The sequence below is a fragment of the Chelon labrosus genome, assembly GCF_963514085.1.
Source record: "Chelon labrosus genome assembly, chromosome: 20".
Taxonomy (NCBI): Eukaryota; Metazoa; Chordata; class Actinopteri; order Mugiliformes; family Mugilidae; genus Chelon; species Chelon labrosus.
In genome coordinates, this window is record NC_140353.1 from 6,450,318 (window position 1) to 6,475,075 (window position 24,758).

Below are 24,758 nucleotides of genomic sequence, written 5' to 3' on the forward strand. Positions count from 1 at the left end.
GAGCCGAGGATTTGACCTCCTCTCCTCTCAGCAGGTCTGATTGTGGGCTGCAGCTGAACCGGCAACAAACCTGCAACCACAGCAAACAGCTGGAGGTGAACGGTAATGAACTCACGTCCTCTGCAAAACACACGAGACTCTCTCTCTGCACGGGGTACAGCTTTGCTGCTTTTAAGAGCCAGATGAGCCTCCAGTTGACCGTTAGATTGAGCTGAACTCAAAGATAAGGAGGAACGGGTCGCAGACATGCTGACGGGTGCTAATCAGCCGGGACGCACATGTGGGAAATATCAGAGTAGTGTCTGTTCCTGGACCGGGACCTGCTCTGTGTCACCCGGCAGACAGACCAGACAGCAGCGATGTGCGAAGGAGATGATCTCAGTCATTCACAAGTGGCCCGGTGGAAAGAGACAAACAGAGAACTGATAATCCCTCCTCAATGAGTTTTTTAATTAGTCATCACAAATGAATGTAGCACCTACAGGTTATCCTGGACTGTGAGAAACTCAGAAGCTGATTCCCAGCTCTGTCTGTCTCTCTCTCTCTGCTGTGCCTGGTTTGACATGAAGCCAGGAACCCTTCTGAAGGGAAAGCTGATCCGCCCGAGCCACGTTTCAGCGTCTTCCTTTGCCTGGCAAATTCCTACGAGTCAGTCAGTCTGAAAGAGAGCATTGTGATTCAACCAAACACTCCTCTTGTGGAAAAAGGGAGAAAAGGGGAAGTGGGTGTGCATTTGCCCCTGTGGACTGCCCCAACCACTTGCCCAAAAGCTTTCCCGCCTGGCCTTGCCTTGCCTTGCTGTGGCCCACAGATGCTGCCTTCAATGCAAGTCGTAAAAATTACAACTTCATATCTACCACTACAGGATTCAATTGTAAAACATGATGCAAATGACTCCAACTACAGTTAGAGAGTAAATTAAATCAGGGAGATTACAGTTAAAACTGAAAATAATAGGAATATTATTTCAACCACAACCAAATTGCTATTAAGGAAGACTGAATTAAAAATGTTAAAGCAGGTATTTAACATTTTAATCTTATTATATAAGCCCGGATATATGTGTGGCAAAATCAGATTGCATTATCAATATTTGTATGTTATAGTTCACTGACATTCTTTTGCTCATATGTGCAGCTTGTTGTCAAGTTGTCGCATTTCCCACAACACGTGAAAGCGGCAGAAGCACATTCATCGTGGCGGGGGGCGTGGCTATGCAAATTGAGGAGCCGTTGGCTGAATAGATGCTCCGGCTTCTGTGAGCGGAGCGGGACACTTGCTGTGGAGAGAAGAGGCCGGAGGACGAACAAAACAAGACCACTTTCACTCGACCCACTGCATCCCAACATGGCTTCAAAGTGCCCCAAGTGTGACAAGACCGTCTATTTCGGTGAGTGATGCACGGTTTATCTGCGTCTGTGTGGTGAAATTACTTTAAGCTTTTGATGTGGATGCCGCTCGTTAGCTAAAAATATGACATTGGGATCTATGTTTTTGGGACATTTATTTTTTTATTTTATTTATTTTATAAAGCTGTCATTTATTTATTAATAACACGAATGGTGCTTCAAGACGCACGTAGAGTAGTTAATGCCCATTCATTGAAAATAAAATACATTTAAGCTACGTTTACAAACTTTTATTAAAAATGCCAAATTTTTAAATGGAGTTCTGAATGTAAATATCAACTCTGGTTACCTTTGTGTATTATGAGCAATATCTAAGCACAAAACAGCCTTATATTGGATCCATACTTTACAGGTTGTTATTAATTATGGATTTTTGAATATTGATTGGAAAATAAATGTAAAACCTTTATATTTTCTAAAGGCATCTTTCCCATAGACTCCCATCATTACTTAGATTAAGAGAGAGAGTTGCTAGAAAGGTAAATAATTAACAGAGACAAACTTTGGGAAACCAAAAAGCTGGAAAAGCGAAAGGGTACATGTAAACAAATCGTTCAAGAGCAAATATATGAATGAATTTTCTTCTAATTTGTGTTAGTGGCCCTGCTCTCTCTGTCTTGACAACTCTAGATGAACGATATATGTTTGTTTTTGTTTTGTTTTTTATACCAGTCTGTGCCGTTTTTTTTAATTTGTTGTATTTGGTAAACGTCCAAGCTCGGCTGTTGGCTTTGGAGGGCTGCAGATGGGAGTCCGCTGCCAAGAGTGCAGAAATGCCATATGCCGAGATTGCCCACTCACGGAGGAGCAACGGCAACATCACGCCGCGTCCGTGGCATGAAAACCTGTAAACGCGCATCCTTTTTTTGCGTCCTAGAAAACAAAACACCCACTTGGGCAAAGAGCTTTGAGTCACACTCGCAGTGAGGAAGATTGCACCTTATATTTACTGTAACAGATGTGTACAGTGTGAGAAATGCACAGAGTTAAGTGCGAAGCGGCGGATTAAAGGATCATGAAGATAAACAAACATTTACATCTGAAGGCTGCACTTGCTGAGGTTATTTTTAGCCAACGTGCTGCTGCTGCCGCTGCTGCTGCTGCTGCTGCTGTTGAACCTTGAGTAATTCTGTGTTTGTGTTGGGAACTAAAATATCTCAGTCTTCACTACAGATCTTTCTCTACACTTCACAGCACACATCAGAGCTGTCATGGTCGGGTCAAACCCAATTATGTGAGTGGATGGAAGTCCTCTTACGTAAGAGGAGTGGCAGCGAACATCACAGCTGCTGCTCATCCTGTGGGTCCCGAGAGCCACTGGCATGGAATAATGTCCATACAAATAAGATTAGTTTTACTCCAGTACAGAGTTTATGCATGTCTGAGTGTTCATTTGAAGCGTAGCCTTAATTCTCTGCAGCGACTGAGTCACGGCTCCTTGATGATGTATGTCTTTTTTTTTTTTTTTTTTTTTTATGTAACATGCACAGATCCAGTCTAGTGGAGTTATTTTTGGTTTCGGGTGTGTCTGGGGTGGAGAGCGCGGCGATGAGGATGATGAATGGCAACTGTGGAAGCCAGCAACGGTTGAGTTAACGTCAAGGAGAAAGTGAGGGGAGGCGCCGATGACGATATTAAAGTTTCAGGCTTTGCAAAGGAGGCTGTGAGACCTGTGACGAGGCATGGGAGGGGTCGGGGAGGGAGAAGGGTTCGGCCTGCAGTCTGAAGCCTCGGCATGATGTCAGTGGTGAATCTCAGATATTATGGAATGAGCTCAGCAGCTCCACCTAACACCGCAAAGAAATCCAGAGCCGAGATGAGCTGTTAAAGTGAAAAAACAGGCATGAATGGGGGCGTGAAGCGTAAAAGACACTGCGCTTCAGATCTACACCAGAACATGTGTTATTGATAGAGAAAATTGTCTATTTCCCGTCCTATATATGCTTCCCCTTTTCTGCTTGCGGTGGCGGCTCGGGGCGCGTTATATAGAGCGGTGATTGGCCCACCTGGTCCTCCAGCTGGTTGCCCAATATTGGAGTTGCTCTCTAGCAGGAGGCGCTCAGGACTCTGGTCTTGTGCAAAAGAAAATGTTATTTCAAAAGGCGGCGGTAAGCCACAGTCTGGGATGGAAATTCTTTTGGTTTTCGAGCGGGGGGAATGTTTTTTTATTATTTCCCGTTCGCTACTCTAATGTACAGCTGTGACGGTTCAGTTTCATTGTCGCTTAAAGGCGAATGTTAACTGTTACCGCCGTTTAAGTGCAGATTTATTCTCAGAAATCCAAATAAACAAAAAAAAAAAAGTATTAAAAGAACGTGAACATCTCAAGGATTGTTACTTCTTTTTTTTTTTTTTTTAAATTGTAGGGTTTGCGGAGTTCAAATTCCCAGTGTCCACATTGCGGCCTCGCATCTGTTAGTTCCTGTGGTACGGAGATGCTTAGAATACACCGGGGAGTATTGGCTGACATGTGACCGGGCCTGGTTGTTAGCGTGAGAGGATAGTCCATGCAGAACACAGAACAGCACAGCACAGCATGGCTCAGTAAATCTCCCAGCTCCAGACCCAAATTCGTCCGAGCCGTCCAACTCCTGCGCTTCACAAATGGGAGCGGCGCGTCTTTGTGCAGCTAACTGAATAAACAAGAACTTAATGGGCGCTAATGGTGTTTCTCTCTTTTCATACACTGATTCCTCTTCCTCGCTCTGGCTCTTCTCGTTCCTCTTCTTCAGCCACTTGGTGATGCCCCAGGCCCTGAATTCCTCTTCCCCTGGTTTTTTTTTCTCTCTAGCTACAAGGACTAAAGGGGGAAATGGGGTTAGACGGCCTTTATTTAAACCGAGACTCTCAAAGCGCCTCATGCATTATAATGAGAAACGACATCTCTATTCACACAAGGCTCTTTCTGTCTCTGTGCACGTTTGTCCTTCTAGTGGGACAGAATACCTTGGTCCGCTCGGCCCGACGATATGGACTGGCGCACCGTTTCCCACACACCTCCTTTTTTTACCCCCACAATACCCTCCCCTCTTCACTCTGAAAGCTAGAGTACCCTGTTTTCCACTTGGCTGCCCAGTGGGCTTGTGTGAATGTGCCTTGTCAGTTATGTAACATAATTTCTTGAGTTGTTGCCTCCTGCTCAGTGCCATTGCATAACCTACCGGCTCCTGTGTGCCAGTCAATGAGGGCCCTTTTTCTCTGCCTTTTTGAGGCACAAATATGATCCCCTAATGGAGATGGCATTAAGCTAGGTGCTGAAAGTCAGGCTGCCCTCCCTGCCCTCCGCCTCACAGGTGAAACCCTCCAGGAGTATGACCGGTTACATAACTGCACCGAAGAACAAAGGAGATTGTTCAACCAATGATTTACACTTTCCTTTTTTATTTTTAGTGCTTTTGATATTATTTATGAGCACATTCAGTTGGAGCTAGTTAGATTATTTCCATTCTGCAATTCTTTGTAAATGGAGACGTGAAGTCCTGCCTTTTCTGTTGGGCAACCATTGGACCTCATTCTTGAAAAAGTATGTACATTTTTTGGTACCATATGAGTGACTGCCACCTTGTTTTCCAGAATGAGGGCAACATCTTTAATTGTCACTTTGGGGTTTTGAAGACAGACCCAAGCCAACGTCAGCCGTTTGCCAACATTGGGCCATTGGGGAGAACCCTAGGTTTTCTGGTGTGTCCTGCGATATTGGTACTAGCCGGACCCCTGTTGTCAACTTTTTAGCCAATTCAGCATGTTTAACCAATGAGTCTGTGAGAGAGAGAGATCTGTTCTTCCTAGTTTCCTTTCACGCAGACACAACTTAGAGTACTTGTTAGCTGGCCGTTTGCTCTAGTTTTCGTGGTGTGTTCAAGTGTGACTTTTTGGTCCTGACACAGACGCCATGAGTGTTAGGGAGGAATTTGTGGTGATTCCTCCCTAACAATGAGGAGACATCAAACTCCCCTTTCTTGCCTGTGGTTCCTTGATATCAGTTTGGTGTTTCCGGCCTTGACAATAGACACAATAGACTAGATCACCTTGGCAGACAGTTGACTCGTTGGCAAACAGTCCAACAGGATTTAAAATGTATTTGTTACTAGATAAAATCCCATGGTTGTCCATTGGAAGGGGTAAAACTTCGCCTCAACATTGAAGTCTTCTGCCCTCAGTATAGGAGTACAGGTGTGTAGCTAAGCAGCGTTTTAAGGTCGTCCAATAAAGACTGAAAGTAGGCCATAAGAGTTGTGTGACTGTGTATTGGATAAAACATAAGAAACATGGTTGTTTTCTGATAGATTTAGTTCTTTAATTTATAAAACTACTGTGCTGATGTGTACTGATGAGGCTTTGTGTACACATTCCAATCCTCTGAGATGATTTGAGTTTCACTTGGCCAACCATAATTAACAAAAAAAGTTTGCATCTTGCAGTAAAAAAACAAGTTGAGCTAAGGAGCAGGGTTTCCCACCTTGACGATGACGGAGGCTGGATAGTTTTCCTCCATTTCCCATCAGTTTAGAGAATGACATCAGTCTAGTGTAGTGATTCAGACAGAGCATGTAGGAGCACTCCCTCCCGTTACACACTGTGAATATTGAATTTTTACAGATAATTATATTTGTACTATGGATTTTTTGAACACAATGCATGCTTGTTTGGACATGATGTGGAAGACATTCATTACGTTCAGTATGACTGTTTAACCATGCTGTGTCAGACTTTATTAAATAAATTCTATAGTACATGGCTTGTTTGGGTAAGTTTATCTTCTTCTTTTATGTTTCTGATAGCTGATCAAGATGTGTTTACTGCCCCAAATGTTGACACACCGGTGTTATTTTGAGCTAAATTCTGGGTCCACTGGTGATCAACATAATTCAAATCAGAAAGATTATAACTTTAGCTGTTTGTCTTTGAAGATAAGGTTTAATTTTTAAAGGGAGCTACTCGAGTGCTCGCATGTAGACATGGTCAATTTCATTAAGTCACTTTACAAGACTCAGATGATTTCACTCAAAGGAGGCTCTAAGTACTGCTGCATTTTTATGCCCCTGTCACATGATGTCTTCCCCTCGAGGCCTCATTATCTAATTATCATACGCTGGATCTGAAGGTACGGTTTAAGTAATAGGTCTGTTCTGTCTTACTCTGTTGGGTAGTCGTGCAGACTATCTCTTTTTGAAGCCCCTGTAGCTGGGACAAAGTGTCCTGCCTGCATAGCGAAGAGATGCAGCGTAGGGTAAGCAGGCTCAGGGGTTCAGGAACCGAGACGGACTGTGGAAAGGGTGCTTCGCCTGCGGCTCCTCCAACTAGCGCAGACAGGATGCGAGTTAACTGCAGTCCATTTACGTCAGCTGGCAGGATTCACAAGGTCGGCCTCTTTTATTCACAGAGGGAGGGGGGGGGGAGAAAGGGAGAAAGCCCGCCGAGGAAACCTCGCCTTGGCTTAGGCGACACACGACCTCTGAGCTAAGTTTTGCAACGGGGGTTGCGTCAACCGCAGGGATTCAAATACATGTTTCCTTGAGGCTCTTTAGCACGGGTCTCCACCCCTGCACTGCCACTGTGAGCGGCACATCGAGCTGCACGCACACATTGACCCAGAACAAATCAATTCTAATGACCAACACACCACCGCCCCGGTCAACTTAACTTTCAGTTAACCCAGAACCAACAGAGGATGGTCTTTTATACTATTTTTACCAATCATGTGCAATCAAGGTAAATATTTCTTGTACTTTAGACTAAATCCCCATTTGGGATTTGTAAATGTTCTTAATGAATTCATAGAACCCAAGTTACATTCATAACTCTAGTGTTTTGGGGGGTAATCTCCTCCACATTGTCTCCACATTTGCTAGCCTCTTCAGCTCTATCAACCCTGGTTGACATGAAACACAACGCCACCGGTGCAACGGTGCAGGAATGTCGTCTCAGACAAAAGATTTAAAAGTCTGGTCCAATGTAAAATACAGAAATATGTACCTGCCACTGATTAGCCAGCGTTGTGGCAACTCCTTTAGCATGAGCTTAAATGTAACAGACATTCATTCATATGTAGAAAATCCCAGAGAGAAATTACACATTTGACCTGTTGACATTTAATTTCTTTCACAGTGCCTCTAAGACGCAAATGTACAATGTTATGAGCCCCCCAAATTGCCTAGCCTGATCATTTAAACCTCAAATCTTATTCCTCAAATGAAAAACTCAATCAGAGTCACTTCCCTTTGGCTGAGGTCGAACACCCCTCTGTGTCAGAATGAATGGCCATTGTCTTTAAGTTAAGTAAAAGGTCGCAACTCCCCGAGGGTGTTTGTGCTCCAGAGAACAGAATAAGTAAGAGGATGCAGAGAAGGAAACACAGGCTGCTTATTTTTTCCTTTCTCACGAGGTGTGAGCTTTTTGTTCTTGCTAAATGGTCTTTTTCACGTTTGGGCCCTTGTTTGCCTTTTGGGGGCCCTTCCGAGTCAATCGGTCAGGCGTGTGGTGCGGTGCGGTGTATTGGGCGTTTATTGGGACACGCAATTATCACGCTGCTGCGACAAAAGCCAGAAAAGATGAACGCCCGCGTGGACTCAGCTGTCACCGATGGATGAAGGGAACGAGAAAAGAGGATAGAGAGGAAGGGAGAGAGGGCAAGTGTGTGTTTTGGTTCATGAGTGTGTTTGTAGGGAAAGCTGAACAGATGGGTCCACATTACCAGGAGGTGCAACAGAACAGAAGTCAGCCAACTGTGATTTGAAGATATTTACAATAACATCGGTTGCATCATAGACCTTATGAGAGAGATTAACGTGTTAATGAGCCATTATCTGAAGGAAACTAATTGACAACTATTAAACTATAGATTTTTATATAGCAGTGAGTTCTTGGACTAGTTGTATTTACCCCTGTGTGCTTCAGTAAAGCGTCAGCAGCAGCCAGCAACAATGGTTGTTGATTTGATCTTGTTTCAGCAGCCATGTCGCCCTTCCTCTTTGTCAAACGCATTCGATTTCCCCTTGTTGCACCCTAATCGAGTTATTGAGTGATAACGCTGCGCCCATATGAGATTTCAGAGTCCAGCCCCCCTGGCGGACTCTCCTGCCACGTTGCATGCCGGGAGTTCAGCTGCGTAAATGTTGTCCTGTACCCCGTGCTTATTTATCTGTCACGACTTCGAGTAAGACAGAGTGCAAATTTTCCTCCTGACCCGGGGTGAATCTCAGTCCATCAACAGGCTCTGGTGTCTCGGTGCAGCTGCTGCTGCTGCTCCGGCGCTGTTGACAATCAAGCAGCCGTAATTAAGTCATTTGGAGAAATGGGGGCCTTAATGTTTTCCCTCTGAAGACCCCTTGTTAAAGTTCTGTTGCTTAATGTTCTGTCCAATTACTGTGTTTGTACACCATTTGCCGCAGGCCGGCTCCCTTTACAGCCCCGGGGAAGCGTCTCCGAGCTTCGCCGCTTTCACTCGTAATGCAATCTGAAGTATAAGTGCATCTTGTATCCGAAACAAACAAGATAAATCAGATTATAACCTTCTCAAAGTACTCGGATGTACCTCTACCTTTGCAAGCGGGACTGATACTGACCAACTGAAACTCAATCACACAAGTAATTCTTGTTCAAGGCTGCTGAATCTGTTTGATGTTAAATTGGACGTCTTGTGGCTGCAGTTTCCCAGGAAAGAGTTTTTATCCAGTTCATGAAAGATACTGCTGTAACCCCAATAAGTCTTCCATCTGATATCATAGAAAATATGTAGAAGAAACACTGCTTTCACATCATGTTAAACATTTTTTCTTTTTGTCATTTCAGGCAAGTAAATGTGCCGACATCGCTTACTATGTTTAAGCTGATGTTAGCTCTTAGATCCACACTTGTGCAAATTTATATGCATCCCTAATTGTGTGCTATTTCTGCATTCTTGCGCTCAATTTTCTGCTTTGTATTGTGGATGTTTTTTTCTAGTTTGTTGCGTTTTGCCTCTCTTTAAATTAATAGTCGAATCCGTGAGGTGAGGGAATCAGCGGCAGCTTGTCTCAGTGATTTAAACCGTATTGACAATGCAATCAGAGAGGCCGAGCACGGACTGAAGAGCTTAGAGCAGGAATTTACAAATGAAGTTAAGCAGCTTACGGCGGTGCAGGTATCATATGGTTATGGTGATGACCCCTGTCCACTTCCCTCTTTCACGCTCGGAGCGCCGTGTTTCCACCGCTGCATCATCTGTCAGCTGGGACTTTCTATGAATAATGACTTTAGCTTTTTGTCTTTTAAGACACAACAGTAGTTACTATTATCCTTCACACACACCTGCATATTTTAACATAAAAGACGTTGTTGTGAACTCTTTTCGAGCCGCTACCCTAACAAATTAAAACACAGCCATCTTGGACCATTCAGATATATTATAAAATGTCCACACTCTCCTCCGTGAAGACACAAATGACTTTTTTTGTTGCATCGATCCATCCATCCATCCATTCACGTTAAAATCTACTGTTTTCAGCTCCACATTTACATCTGATAAATCAAAGAACTGTTGGCAACTAAGGCAATGATGTCACCTTACATCGCCTGGACTAAAAAGTTGCACTTGAACACACCGCAAAGACTACAGCCAAGCTATGTTCTGCACCTGCGTGAAAGGAAATAACTCTCCATACCAGCAGGTGGCAGTAGCCTGTATTCGTCATTCAAAAGGAGAAACAGGAAGCGCTGCTATTAGCTGGGATGCTAGGAAGCTAGGAAGAGTTACAAACAGTTGTACAGAGCTGGGTTCTCCTGAATCATGCTGATCAGCTGATTTTATTCCTCTGAGATGATCATTGGTGTATTCTGATGTTCAGAGGAGATTAAACTAAAAAAGGATAAATGTCCTCTTGGCTGGTTTGCTAAAATGATCAACCAATCAGACTTAACATATTGATTTAGATTTAAGTTGCAGACGTGAGTTCAACTTGTGTCAACAGTGCAGGTGCAACACTGCAAAAACTTGGTCCTCGCCAACAGCCTGGTATCAGTTTAGGTAACGAGCGGATGCATCTACACTCAAATCACTTCCTTATTCGTGGGATACACTTGCAATATGTTGTAGTTCCCCTATTTTGCAATTTAGTTCTCGTCCTTTCCCTGAGAAAACTGTGTACCTGAGGTGGTAAGTCACCCAGATCCTGTGGTATCTCATGTCACGATCAGTTTAGTTAGTATACTATGTCGCACTCATGAATACGTATATATGCAATCTAGCCCCGAAGGATTCAGCCCATCTGCACTGCTTCATTCCAGATATCTCTTAGTTTTAAAGCGAAAGCAGACGGGAACGAAGTGACGCGTACTACTGCCGCTCCTCAGCTATGATTTCTTTAAGCTGTTCAACTGTTTACATTGAATTAAAGGCCAATCCTTTCTTGTGTGTGCTTCGAGTGAGGCAAATTACACGTTGTCGTGAGAGAAAGCAGATAGGCTAAAAGGATTTGGCACATCCTCATTAATGTTGACAATGTAAATGTGAGGATCCGGATAGAGTTCCCTGTGAAACAGGAGCTTGTTTGTTCGCTCAAGTGGATGCGTTTACTCTCACGTTGTTGCTTTTAATGAGGTAGACGAAGATGTGGTGGCATTTCATTTGCTTCATTTGTGCCCACGCATTTGCTATTTCGGGATACTGCCTATCGCCCCACTGGTGCAGCGATTACATAAGTTTTATTTTATTATTATTATTATTTAGATTTACATTTGTCTTTTGAATGAAATACCAACCAAAATGCAAACATCTTAGCTTTATCTCAGTGGTCGGTGCTATGAGAAGGATAATCAGGACAGAAGCTGGCTCAGAGCTGGGGTTATAAACATCTGGGCCACATGCAGATCCACTCAACCTCCCCCCCACTCAATAACTCCTACAACAGATAATACAGACAGGCAGGCTCACCCCTCTTACAATAACAACTGCCCTTTAAAACAGGGAGCTGTTAAACAGTTGACAATCATATACTGAGGAATGAGGACACGCTGGTAAGGCTCTGACGTCTGTTTCCATTCATAAAGCTCGCTTCTCAAGTCTGTGTGGAGGTGTGTCTATGCGTTTATGAATCAGTCAGTTCATGCAGCCTATTTTTAACACTGTATAGGTGTGAAGAGTTATACTGTGTCTCATTAAATCACATAAATCACACCCAAGAGCAGACGCTTTCATTGTTGTTGGTTCTCGCTCGCTCTCTCTTTGAATGTTGGAAGAGTTTGTGTTTTAAAAATGAAGCCGAACTATACGCCCTTACTCTGAAATATGCATGTGCTAGCGTGCATCTCTAAAATTAGAGGTTTAGCCTGTGAAATAAAGTTAAGAGCTGTTAAAGCTGTAGCACAGAAAGGAACAGCTCAAATGTAGGAGCTGAAAGCATTTGAGTTGTTCTGCAAAATTTAGATTTAAAGGAACCGTATGTAAGATTGTGGCCAAAACTGGTACTGCAATCACTTTCAAAATACTGTAGAACGGTGTATCCCCTCCAACCTCCCCCCGACTCGAGGTTGCCAGGTTACCGAGGTAACGTTAAGCTACTCAATACGTCTCAATTACGTTTCACATTGCCATAATCGACGTGCTAATGTTGTTTTCCTCGGTGTTTCAGCATAATGACAGAGAAACGGGCTCATAATGCATCGCTAATGTTAGCAATGACGACTCGCCGTTTTTATTTCCCAAACAATTCCTTACCTTTTCAATTCGATGACCCACCTCCTCTGTATGCGCTAACGTAACGTTACTTTGCACGAACATGCATAACTTTGTTCGACTGTTGTGAATATTTGAAATGTCCATTTACATTATGTACAAGTAAGTTAGCCAGGAGAAAATTAGCAACGTTGGCGTCTGTCTTCAAATTCTTTTCTCCGTTTTCAGCCGTCTCCATCTTTCAAAGGCATCTCCTATACAAATCCTTGTTTTATTTCGGACTTTGTCACGACGTAGTTCGGATTCATAACGAGGTCTTTTAAGTTTAGTAACGTTATACATGTTTTATCCGACACGTTCGTAGATGCAGCTGTGGTAACTAGAGCAGAGCTGGCAACCCGGATGACGAAACTCTACTGACTTCGTGATTAGTTGATAGGTTGAGGGTGGCGCCTCAGGCCAAAACACAACGTGACAACATCAACATCAGTTGAGGGCTGCAACTCTCACTTTTAAATGACAATATCCTGGCCGGACCACTGTTGTCAGTGATATAAGTATTTGAAATGAACATGATTTCTTCATGTCTAGTGACATTGATTGACATTTTATGATTAATTGAAATACATTTCTTACATATGGTTCCTTTAAGTTTAACCACGGCAGGCCATTTTCGTTGCCAGTTTGCACCACTTATTCAACTAAAAGCAGAAAAACTGTAAATGTCCAAGCCACGAAAGCAATTGAAGCGTCGTCTGAAGTGTAAGAAGGGTTCTTGTTAAACTCCCTTTATAAAAAGTAAAAAAACTGTGTGACTGATAAACTATAAATGAGATTATGTTATATTTGAAAATGGATAGTTGTCAGTTGATTGATTTTCTCTTTCAGTGTAGTTGACAGCGAGTTTATGACCACAGAAGTCAGGGAAATGTAAGTTGACGTCTCTAAGTGTCAGCTTTCAAAGAAGCACTGAAAGCATGTGAAATGTCAGTTGAAAGTAGCACAGAGAGGGAAGTAAACACTATAAACAGATATTAGCCAAAGTCTAAGCTGTGAAATCTTTGGAACTCTTAGCTGAAGTGCCAGAGATGCTTGAACTGTGTACACGATTGATTGTTGAAGTTGTCAACACGAACACCGTTTACACAAAACACCAGATTACGCTGAGACAAAGCAGCCTCCTTCCATACATTATCATAAAACTCTAGCGGTGTCTGGACCTTGTGCAGCCGTTCTCTGATTTAGGAGCAGACTATTGATTTACAGTGATTGATTTTTAGGCGTTTTACTCCGATTGACAGCGCCTTTAAGAGTGATTTAACATTTCCCGGGACTTGCTTTGTCCAAGTCAGCATCCCTCAGCTCTTATTTGTTAATGGGACACCGCCCTCCCCCTCTACTCTTCACTCTGTCTGCACCTTACACCCCCACAACCCTCATGTGTTCTCCAGGGCCTTGTTGTTGCCCATTTGTCTCAGTGTGGTAACTAACAGGAAGGGCAGACAGTAAAAGTGATTGGAGAGTAAACAAGACGGCTCAGCGGGGAGTAGTCGCATCTCCCAAAGCGTTCCTGACGTGAATCTTTCACATGATACTCATAACGTAATTTTTTGTAATTCACATTAAATCAAATAAAATGTAACTCGATTGCCCAGAGACGGAATTTGATTTCATCAGATGTGCTAAAAGTACCGGGAAGCGGTGGAAAAAAATGACAAAACAAAGCGGCGCATTGTCGTCTTGGGGTGATGTGTCCTCACTCTCTTAAGTGCTTGCTTCCTGCAAATCGCAAGTTCTTTCTAAATAAAGAAGTCTGTGTTGGGTCTGTTTTGGTTTGTTAGGCACTGGTCAGTCACTATTCTATCTATCAAATAGTCGGTGACTCCAAATCTGAACTCTCTGAAATGTCCGAATCAATCTGTTTTCTGACGAAGGAACTTGACGGCCCCTTTATAGTAGAGGAAGAGAAAACAGGAGGAAGTCATCGCCTTTTATGTCTGCATAGATTCTGTGCATGTGTTTGTGTTTTTCAGCGAGGGTACGTAGGAAACAGTCTCCAGTATCCGGCTATTTGTGCCCTGCCTTGATAAGAGAAGGTGTTTCCTCTGCTGCCTGCACGACTCCTTGGGGCCCATTGTGTTGAAGCAGTGGTGATTTATTATTGGAAAGTGTATATAATTAGGGTCCCTTGCTTGTCTGGAGGGGCAGTCGGTCTGGGTTACTGGGGAAGAAGAGGACGGAAATGGGGTTGAGGGGTTGTCCCGTCTGCTCTGGCAGGATGGGTATACTGTAAACGGGGGGATGGGTACAACACAAAAAGATCTGGGTTAGATGTGGGCACCCCCCGCTGCTACATCTGGGCTGGGACTAACGCCAGTGTCTGTCTATCTCGCAGTGACATCATTACAGCATCCTGTGTGGTACACAGGCATTCCCAGTATCCCCCACCCCCCCTAGAAAACACTCATTTGGCGTGATGACAGGATTTCCATCAGAGCATGGGGGGATACAGTACAAGCTAATCGCTATTGTGGAGAGTGAAGCAATGGGAGACGTCATTCCTCTCTGCGGTGGCTGATCGACATACAAGAGAGAATAAAGGCTGTTGTTCAGAGTCATCTGTATAAACGCTGCTTCATGTGAATCTTTGCATTCATCTCCATTCTTCTGTCCCCTTGTCTTTTGTCTTACATGTGCAGCTGAAAAGGTGTCGTCGCTGGGGAAGGACTGGCACAAGCTGTGTCTCAAGTGCGACCGCTGCAACAAGCTTCTGAACGCTGGAGGCCACGCTGAGGTCAGTATGACCTAACTAACGCTAGACACAGTGAAACTACAGACACGTAGCACTGATTCTGATCTTGTCGAGTTCGGCAGCTGGAGACTTTTCACCGTCAGTTTCTTAATAGTTAGAAACCTGGGGCAATATTTGCTTCTACTGGGGGTTCTCAAGTTATTTACATATTCATACGACCCAAAAGTCAGTATGTCTTGCACTATATGTCACCTATACAACATCTGTAGGTGGTGTCTACTCGGGCCATTGGAGCTGACCAATCAGAGCAGACGTAGCAGACCCTAGCTTCCTATTTTTACAGCAATCAAGCGGAATATCCTACCACAGAGACCAGGGATGCCCTGATCGGTATCGGGGCTAATATCGGCATTTCTGAACTGATTTGATCCGATCTGGATTGGGCTGTGCCATGAAACCGAAGACACGTCCCTGTAGCGTCAAAATATCTTCTTCCTGTTCTGTTTTAATGGCGGTTGACTAGCGCCGGCGAAGACAACAAAACCAAAACATATACTTTTCTTCTCGACGCTACATTAACTTTGAGGGCCCTGTTTATTGTATTTAATACAGTCGCATGGTGCACATGTGATCCAGGAGAATACAAGCCTTTATGAAATTACCAGGGAAGGAAATTTTGTTTATTTCCGATCGGATTGGGTCAGCTGATACTCAATATCTAAAGTCTGGTATCAGATCAGAGACATTCCTGCTTTTAGACAAAGGTCTCACAAGGGTAAAGACTCCCATCATTTGCTTAATATCAGCTGAGCTTCAGTTTTTATTTAGACACCAGGGTTTTCGTTGAACAATCTAATTAATATTTAAATAATGTCACTCAGTAGTGATGTGACGAACTCCTCTGAATTGACTTAGTAGTTACGACAGCGGTGGTGCTTCTCAGACAGGGCCAAAGGTCCACAAGGTCCCAATGCTGCTGTATCTCTGCACTTCATTGATTGTCGTTGTGAAATCTAACAAGAGGAATCCAGTGTTGACGTATTGGCAGGATTTTATAGATGGCGAGTTGTTTCGGCCTTTTGAACCTCGAGTGTTTACTTTTGAGGGAACCTTTTGAAATGTGCTCACGACAAACATGGAGCATGGTCTTTTCAAATATGTCTTTTTGTCCCTTTCCTACAGAGTTGATATCACAGACGATGTAGATTTTGTACAGGAAATTGCTGAGTGCACGTCCTTCTTCCTGCCTTGTTGTTTTTTTTTTTTTTTTTTGTGTCTCGTTCCATGTGTCAGTATGTTTTGTCTCGTGGGAATGTTAACCCTCTGGCCCTGCAGGAGGAGTCGCTTTCAGATCCTTCCTCTCCGTCTTATGTAACCAGGCTGCAGTATCACTTCTCAACATGGATTCCCTGACTGTGCACTCACTGCTCACTATCTGGCACCGTCCCCTTGGGGATTTTCTTATCTTGCCCTTTTTATTTAGCCTTTCATGACTCCGGCCACCAATTCAATTTCATCGTCTCTGTACATGGGTGAATATCACACACACGTCTTTCTGAAGTATCCTGCTCCTCCCAGTCGGAGGAGGATGTGATCTCAGCCTCTTTGTACACAGAAGCAATTTCCCTGCAGATGATGGTGCTGCTGTTTAATCTTTGTATGATTACAGTAATATAGACGCACGATCCCTTTCTGTCCGCCATCCTCTTCTCCCCCCTCCGTTCTCTCTGTCCGTGGACGGCTTCCAGATCCAGCCCCGGGCTGCAGCACCGTGCCGCTGGCTTGACTTTAGTAGGAAGAAACTCAAAGGTTGATCATCGTCATGGAAACAGAAAGAGGCTGAGAGACGTTTTTTATAACTAAAAATGAAATGGGAGTGTTTGATGTCATCTCAGGCCTGGTATGCGGAGGGGTCATGAACCTCGGAGCGACTGTGGCTGCTTCTTTAAAAGGAATGAGGGGGTGGCGGGATGAGGCCCGGCGTGGCCTGATGTCTGGGGGCTAAAGGAGGGCAGCAGCTCCCTGGGGCCGGTGGCAGAGAGTCAGAATGGAAGAGACAAGGTGACAAGTCTCCACTGTCGACCCTAAAAGACCTTGACTGTATTTACCACAGCACAGTTTTCCTCAGAACATCACAGCTCACTGCTAAAACATCTGGACTTATCCGCAAACACAAACCGTCCTTAAATATAAATGGCTTTGGAAAGGTCCACATTTAAATGTTTGATTTGGCCGTTAAGGGACTTCTTATCCAGTAAAAGTGCTTTAATTTTAGTAATTTTTAAGAACTTTGATATCTTTGGATTGTATTTGTAGCTTCTAAGATCAATAATTAACGTCGGTTCATACCAGTTCAGGAAACGTAATCGTTTATCCCAAGCTTCTTCATTGCTTCTCCTCTTCATTGTCTTCCTTGTTGCAGACATTACCCATAATGCATTTTGTCTGCAGAAGGTTTGAGATGTGGATTAAGATAGTAGCATCTAATGTAGTCTTCTAGCCTCAAGTAGATATACGTTCAGATTGTTTTTTTTTTTTTGTAAAACAAGATCATTTAGGTCGCATCTAAAAAACCTTTTGGACTCACACAGTGTGACATCAAGATATATTTGTAAAGTTACTGATATAAATCCTTCAAATTGTGCCGTTTAAGAGAGAAAAACCGTCCGTAACCTGTGAGGAGAAGTTACATGTGTTTTAATGGTTCACAGTGCATAAAAACAACCACAGAACAACACGTACACTAAATGAGGGCATCTTAGAAAAGTCAAATCTGTCCTGAAAATGGTTACCAACATGTGACTCTGTCCTAAATAAAGGAAGAGAAAAGCAGAACAAAAACACCCAGGGCTTCAGAGTTTATCCACCTTCTTAGCGCTGTCTCACATGGCGCCGGTAGTCCAACAAAAGCAGCGAGGAATCAGTGAAGCAACGGGGGCTCAGAGTTAAGTGGAGGATGAGGAAAATCGGGAAAGAAAAGATGGAGGAGACAGAGTTACATTTCAGGATGTGGGATGTTAAATGCTGGGAAGAGAGTGGGCTGTGGTGTAAAATATAATCCATTTTTAAGGTCTCCGTGCCTCTTGACGGGTCACATCCGCAGCCGGTGCGGTGATACTGTACAGCAGACTGTGAACAGACAGTGAAGTCCTCTGTGTCCTGTCCAGAGAAAGTCATCAGGGCTTAGTCACGGCCTGGCATCGGCCTCCAAACCTTCGCGGATCTTATAAATGTCAAACAGGAAGTGTGAAAAGAGTGCGTGGCTGCTTTAACAGCAGATGATCCTGTCGCGGTTAATGCATTATTTAAGGTGAGAGATGAGTCCCTTTTTTTTTTTTTTTTTTTTTTTGCCTGGAAAAGGAGCTCAAGTGGCCAAACCAAAGTGGATTGTGGGTAGTTTTTCCCCTAGCCACCCAGGGCCTGGCATCCTGCCTACTGCATTTGCTTGATTCTCCTCATCTATGGGCATTGGGCTCGGGACCAGAGGTCACCTTGGCTTTCGGCCCTGATCCCCTACCCGAGCCGGTCACATGCTCTTGCAGTGACTGCCACATTCCCAGAATGCATCACTAACAGGCCATCTATGTCTTGTTTTTGTTTTTATCCCCTTTAAGTGGAAACATAGGCGTTCACGCGCGTTCAGATGCATGTGGCGTCGACTTCATCAACACTGACCGGTTACTTGGATACGGCGGACGTGATTAGTGTGTGTCAAAGCTAAATGTGCCGGTGACATCATCATTAGGGAAATAATGAGATGATGGAAAGAAAGAAAGAAATAAAAAAAGTCTCCATTTTTGGACAAGGTCGCTCCGTGTCTTCATCTTCGCACAAAAACAACAACAACAAACTAAAATGTATGATATCAGTGTAAACATGTTGTGTATATATTTGTTTGACCTTTACAAGCCTGTTGAATCAGTTTTGTAAATGTTGTTCTGTCTCCCCCCACAGCACGATGGAAGGCCGTACTGCCACAAGCCGTGCTATGCTGCCCTCTTTGGGCCGAAAGGTGAAGTGCAAGTCATTTTTACATTTTATTCACATTTTCTTTAGTTGAGTTATTGCATCTTAACTGAATATTCTGTCATGTCCTGGCTTAGTTTAGGTGTTTTTTATTTTATTTTATTTTTTTCAATTTTAAATCTTAGTTATGGAGGCTTTAAATTACTTATTTGTCCATAAATAAATAAATAAAAAATAATAAAAGTGTAAAGAAAAGCATAAATAATCACTTTTTTTGGTCATTAAATAAATGAAAAAAGTCAGTAAAATCTGAATTGTCTAGATGAATGAATTACATGAACAAACACTGTTAAATTAATAAGAAACAAATGCTTTTAATTTATTTATAGATTTATTGTTATTTATTTATTTATGTGTATGTTAAACAATTGGCACATGCTAACGATGTTAGCAATATCTCCAATGTCTTTAATTTTACAAATTAAAATCAAAATTACTTTTAGTTGTTACTAGTACAGTTCAAGTGCAGATGTCAGAATCTTTCCTCCTCTTTGTTTTTAGTTACTGATCATTTTTATGTTTTTCATTGTACCTGTAGGTGTGAACATCGGTGGAGCTGGTTCTTATGTGTACGATACCCCGGCCAACAACAACCCGTCTCACACTAGTGTGGATTCAGCCACCAAAGCTGAAGAGAAGCGAGTGTTTGCACCCAAGGCCCCATCAAAAGGTAACCAACCAACACGTCCTACATGTAGGGTAATACAGGGCTCTGTCAGTTCGTGAGAATGTTACTCAGTAGGGGTGTTTTTTTTCCCCCCTGAAGATTTGGGTGTTTTCAAGAAGCTGTAGCTCAGAATGAAAGCTGATGATTCACTGATTAGGAAATATGTTTTGATACGACTTGATGGGGAGTTTCTCAGACATGTTAGATAGGGTGCAGTTTCCCGCCCACACGGTAGTTTAAACCTGCAATGGTACCGGATTGTGAGACCTTTTAATGTGTCAGGGCTCAACTTTGACACAGCTCAACAGATGTTAAGAAGCCTCAGGTCGCCTGTATCCGGACTAAAATGATGATCACGTCGTAAAAATACAACAGCCAATCAAATGCTGCGTTCGCTGAGTGACGTTCGATTGGCTGAATGCAGTTTAATTAAACGTGAATCTCACAGCTTAGTTCGCTTAGTCGTGGTAATATGTGGAAAACATCATGTGTCGGCTGACAAAACAAAAACAACATTTAGCTTTTGACGCCACCTGTCGATCCCAGTGCACCACATCATTTCTTCCTGTAGGATTGAGTTTGAAAAGGGTTTTAACTTGGCATACAGGATATCTAATTTGCCAATATTATAATTTTTACTTAAGAAATCCATCTTGGAATATAAATAAAAACTGTTTAGCTCTATTTTATTTATTTTAAATTATCCCACTGGATTTCACACTTAACTGGAAGGACTAGTGTTTGTGTATCGAACCATTTCGCCGCTATTGTAACGTGTCTGTAATGTGTCTGCAGCTGGCGGCATCACCACTTTTTCCGGGGAGGCCAACCTGTGTCCCCGATGCAACAAGAAGGTGTATTTTGGTAAGTAGCTCCTCGCTTCCCGGGAAACAGGGGATGTAAAGGTTAGAGTGAAAAGGTGTGAACGTGCAAAGTGGCCGCCACAACATGTCTCACGTGTCCGTGTGTTTTGCGACTGCAGCTGAGAAGGTGACATCGCTGGGCAAGGACTGGCATCGGCCCTGTCTGCGCTGCGAGAGGTGCAGCAAGACCCTGTCTGCTGGCAGCCACGCAGAGGTGAGAAGATTTAAGGTGGAAATACTGAATAGAAGAACAGGAATGTGAAAGAGAAACAGTGACTGGAAAGGAAAATATAGAAATTATGAGCAAGTTTGAGGTTAAACGCTAAAAAATCTCTTTGAAATCTTACAGTCTCTGGTGCTAACCTGTCGTTATGACTCTCATACAAGTCTATTTTTCCCATGAAGAGAATTTCTCCTGTAGCTGAGAGCTAATATGTGAATGCTGCAAGGTCAGTCTGTGTTATTTAAGAACAAATCTCCTCATACAGGTCGTTCTTAGAGGAATGAATTCTAAAGGTCTGGGTCGTCCTTTAGCTTCTACACATTTTCCACCACCACATCTTGCTTGTCCTTCATCACATCTATAATCAGAGAGTGTCTGCTTGTCTTGAAAAGCCTTCAAAAGCTCTGATAAATAGTTCTCCTCTTGTCTGCTGCAGGTGGTATAAATAGAGTTTGAGTCAGCACTGTTAAAGAGTGAGGTATCTGCATTTGTTAGGTGTTGTGTGACTTCATTTTCAGGGGTTAAAATCATCTAAAACACCTTCATTTTCTCATTTTCACATCTTTGCAATGATGATCTTGCTTTTACGAGTCACCGTTAACATTTTTTCTTTCTCGTCCCAGCATGACGGCCAGCCCTACTGCCACAAACCATGCTACGCCGTCCTCTTCGGGCCCAAAGGTAACCGCTAGGTGGCGCTGTCAGCCCACCGATTATCAGCCACACTTGAAACAGAATGTCTGAGCACTTGATCCACGCTGCACACAATGCCATGACTTTGTATGCATCACAGCGGCGTCTTCAAGCCGGCAGGGAGTGTTTTAGTCCTTCCCTGCTCATGTTGTACCTTCTCTCGTCCTCTCTGTTAAACCCCTGACCCCCCCGCCTGCTGTCCCTGTGGTTTTTCCAGGTGTGAACACTGGCGGTGTGGGCAGCTACATCTATGACAAGGAGACCAGTGCAGTGCCCCAGCCTTGAACCTTTGTCCCCTTCAGCCTCACCCCTGCTTCTCTACACAACACTGACCATCGACCACAGTATTATTTGTAGCCGTTGTTTTTTTTTTTTTTCTTCTTCTTCTCTTCTTCCCCACCTGTGCGTTCCTACCTGAGACAACCAGCCTCCTGCTCCACATCCTCTCCCGAGTCTCCTCTCCTTTCGCTCTGCTCTGGATCAGATTGATCACAAATGCTGCCTAGACGTGTGTTACAATACAATTATATTTCGCTGCAGGAGCACAAACTCATCCAGCATTCCCACGCACAAAACAAAAGCGTTTTTGCCATGTTTACACATCTGTAAATGTTTGTGAACACATTCACTGAAAAATAAAATAAAAAAATATATGTACGAAGGTCTTAAATTTCAAATCAGCGGGATCGAAGGTGTCTGTGAGGTTTTTAAAATGTTAAAAAAAGGTGCATCGTGGGTAGAGAGAGGTGCAGTTCGTTGACTGTGACGTGTCGACAGCGGTGAGGAGGAATTTCACCTCGGAGTCTTGACGCACGCACAGGTGGTGTTCAGGAGCACGTTGCCAATAAATCTGTACTTCACAAACGCCAGTATTTTCTGTTTGGCTGCCGGACAACATTCCTAAGAGAGATTTTGTATTAAAACAAAAAAAAAACTCCCAACATAATGTAAAAAACTGGGATCTCCTGACTGTTAAATGACTTTGAACACGTCACGAGGCTGTTATTTAAACTTGAACTTCAAATAATAAGATACAAAAAAAAAATATGCTAATAAATAACGCTCGTCCCAGCACGTGATGCTATTTTTAAAGTTTCTAAAAGGCATAATTGTAGACAAACATTTATTTATTGCTTTAATTTTCATCATCCATTGTGCTACTGCCCTTTAAACGATGATGAAGGAGCTAAAACGAGGCGACGTGAGCTGTACAAATCTCTACGATCAAGATTTTTATTGTTACTTTCAGAACAGTAGCCCTGCTGAAGTATTATATATATGTTTATTTTTTTTCTGCCGTTAGGAAACCTTGTAGTTTAGCCTGTAGAGACGAAGACACTGCAGACAAGTCATTCTGTAAGAATGTGCACTCTAGTGTTATTGTTGTATGATTACCTGTTGTACTTTGTTGGGCTTAATGGACTCCGCGGGGCTCGCACTTCAGCCCTGCAGTGTTTTTAATTAATCCCCACAACGAATATTCATCTGTGTCACTACGATTATTGTTTGACAGATTCTGAACTCCTTTTTCTGTTCATGAATTGCAATAAATGAACACTACATGTGGTGCGAGTTGTTTTTATTCTCTAATTTGGTCTCATGAGAAGCATTAAAACGTCTACTACGCTGTTTTTCTCCACTTTTACACATATTTTAAATCGTTTCTCAGTCTTTCACTGCACTGTGAAAGGAGGTAGTCTTGTTAGATATTGCAGCTAAACATCAGTCTGTGAAGATTCTCATTCAAAAGGAGCATTTATGCAAAAGTGGAAAACCCCTCTGTGGGCGGGGGAAGTGGATTGAAACACTATTAATACACGGATTAATTAGCAACCTCTGTGGTTTGAGGTCACATGAAACTCGCATGACGAGGGTTTGTTAACAGTTACAGTAATTTGCCCGGATCAACCTGGGGTGGTTGCCTTCTTGTCTCCCAATTAGCGGTACTTTAATGACTCATTAACGTCAAAAAACGAGAGTAAAACTAGTGGCGTTCTGCAGTGACAAATAAGACTAGCTCGTCTTACTCAACTCTGTCAGCATCTTGAAACCTCTGAAGTGGCTGGAAGGTTCCGGTTATCACTTCACAAGCTAGATGACTGACAGCAGCATGAAGAAGGGCTTCACTCTTTACCGTGGTTTCGGTCGTACATGACAAAGTTTAACTGACATTACAGGTGTGGTTGCATTTCTGCAGCATGCTCACACACAGACACACACACAGAGAGAGAGTTGGTTGCAGCTTATGTCATCATTTCAGTCGTAAAGTCTAAATATGAATTCCGCTGCATTCATTCACTTCCAGCTGCACAGTGGAAAACGTCTTTGTACCGTTGGGTTGAGCCGCACCCTGAAAACTGTCTGGTTGCCTGGATACCAAACAGATATCAATATGTATGGAGTCACTGAGCCGCCTACATTTGAATTCAGTATTGTTTTCACTTCAGTAACGACGGAATCGCAGACATACACACACACACACATCAGACTGAAGGCGACCTTGTGATGGAGACCGCCAAACAAAAACATCTGTTGAAGGCAAAATTAGACACACACAGGACGTAAGAGAAATACAGTTGTCACCACCTGTAAGATTTGTTGGACTCAGACATTTAGACAGTTTGGTACATTTTATTCTAGTTTCTAGTTTTTTTGTGTGTCATTTCGTTGTATTACTCTATATAATTTAAAAAAAAAAACACCCTATCGTATACTTTTTAGCTTAAAGTCCCGATGAATTATTAATAAGTCTGCTCTGATTGGTCAGCTCCAACGGCCTGATAAAGGGGAGGGTCATACAAATTTAGTACACGCCCCCGAGTTCAGGATGAGTCACCAAGATTTTTAAATCGTTTTCCTGTGAAATGTCAAACTCCTGCTGATGTATATGTGACATTAAATGTAGTTCACATCATATAAAAACACCTTAACATCAAATCTTATTTTTTATGGGGCCTTTTAAGTGTTCTCAGGAAGGTGTTATGTTAAATTATCCCTGCTAAAATGCAACCACCTGTTCAAACATATAAACATTGAAAACATAAATGCTTTTGTTAGTTAGCATACCAGCGGCTAAAGAACACAAAACACGTTTTATTGCTTTCTTGGCTGACAACGAGTTCAAATCAGAACTAGTTGAGAATTAAGATTAAAACTGACCAGATAAACCCTGAACATCCCGGGAGAGTTTGCTATTTTAGCGGCGGAGAGTCAAACCAGCCCCCTAAGCGCTAACAGTAGAGTCTAGGCTGTACATCTGGAAACTAAAGTGATTCTGCATTAGAGGTGTCAGATATGGGAATATCTACGTTTTTATGTAATGTCTTTCATAACTGCTTTTCCAGTGAGGTGATATCAATTCCACCCCGTGTCTGTCTTTTCCTTTGGAACTTTTCCCCTCCATTGATGGGAGACTTTGTCTCACATCATAAAATAATATTTCCACCATCTACAGTAATTCCCTAAATAGATCCT

At 43.0% G+C, this 24,758-nt stretch overlaps 1 protein-coding gene across 1 annotated transcript; it reads left to right on the forward strand.

Annotated features, from left to right (window-relative positions):
* Positions 1–1,283: 1,283 nt before the first annotated feature.
* crip2 (cysteine-rich protein 2) lies at positions 1,284–22,850 on the forward strand. The gene is made up of 8 exons (XM_084568724.1): positions 1,284–1,390; positions 14,760–14,854; positions 18,767–18,824; positions 19,377–19,508; positions 20,301–20,369; positions 20,488–20,582; positions 21,215–21,272; positions 21,502–22,850. The coding sequence occupies exons 1-8, from the start codon at positions 1,348–1,350 to the stop codon at positions 21,567–21,569; spliced, it is 618 nt and encodes a 205-aa protein (XP_084424850.1). The 5' UTR covers positions 1,284–1,347; the 3' UTR covers positions 21,570–22,850.
* Positions 22,851–24,758: the final 1,908 nt, after the last annotated feature.

What these genes read in the sequence shown, in the direction of transcription:
- crip2 (XM_084568724.1), top strand. Translation starts at nt 1,348, where the DNA reads ATGGCTTCAAAGTGCCCCAAGTGTGACAAGACCGTCTATTTCG. An exon ending in ACGCTGGAGGCCACGCTGAG is followed by an intron (nt 14,855 to 18,766) that starts GTCAGTATGACC and finishes CTCCCCCCACAG; the next exon opens with CACGATGGAAGGCCGTACTG. An exon ending in ACCCAAGGCCCCATCAAAAG is followed by an intron (nt 19,509 to 20,300) that starts GTAACCAACCAA and finishes ATGTGTCTGCAG; the next exon opens with CTGGCGGCATCACCACTTTT.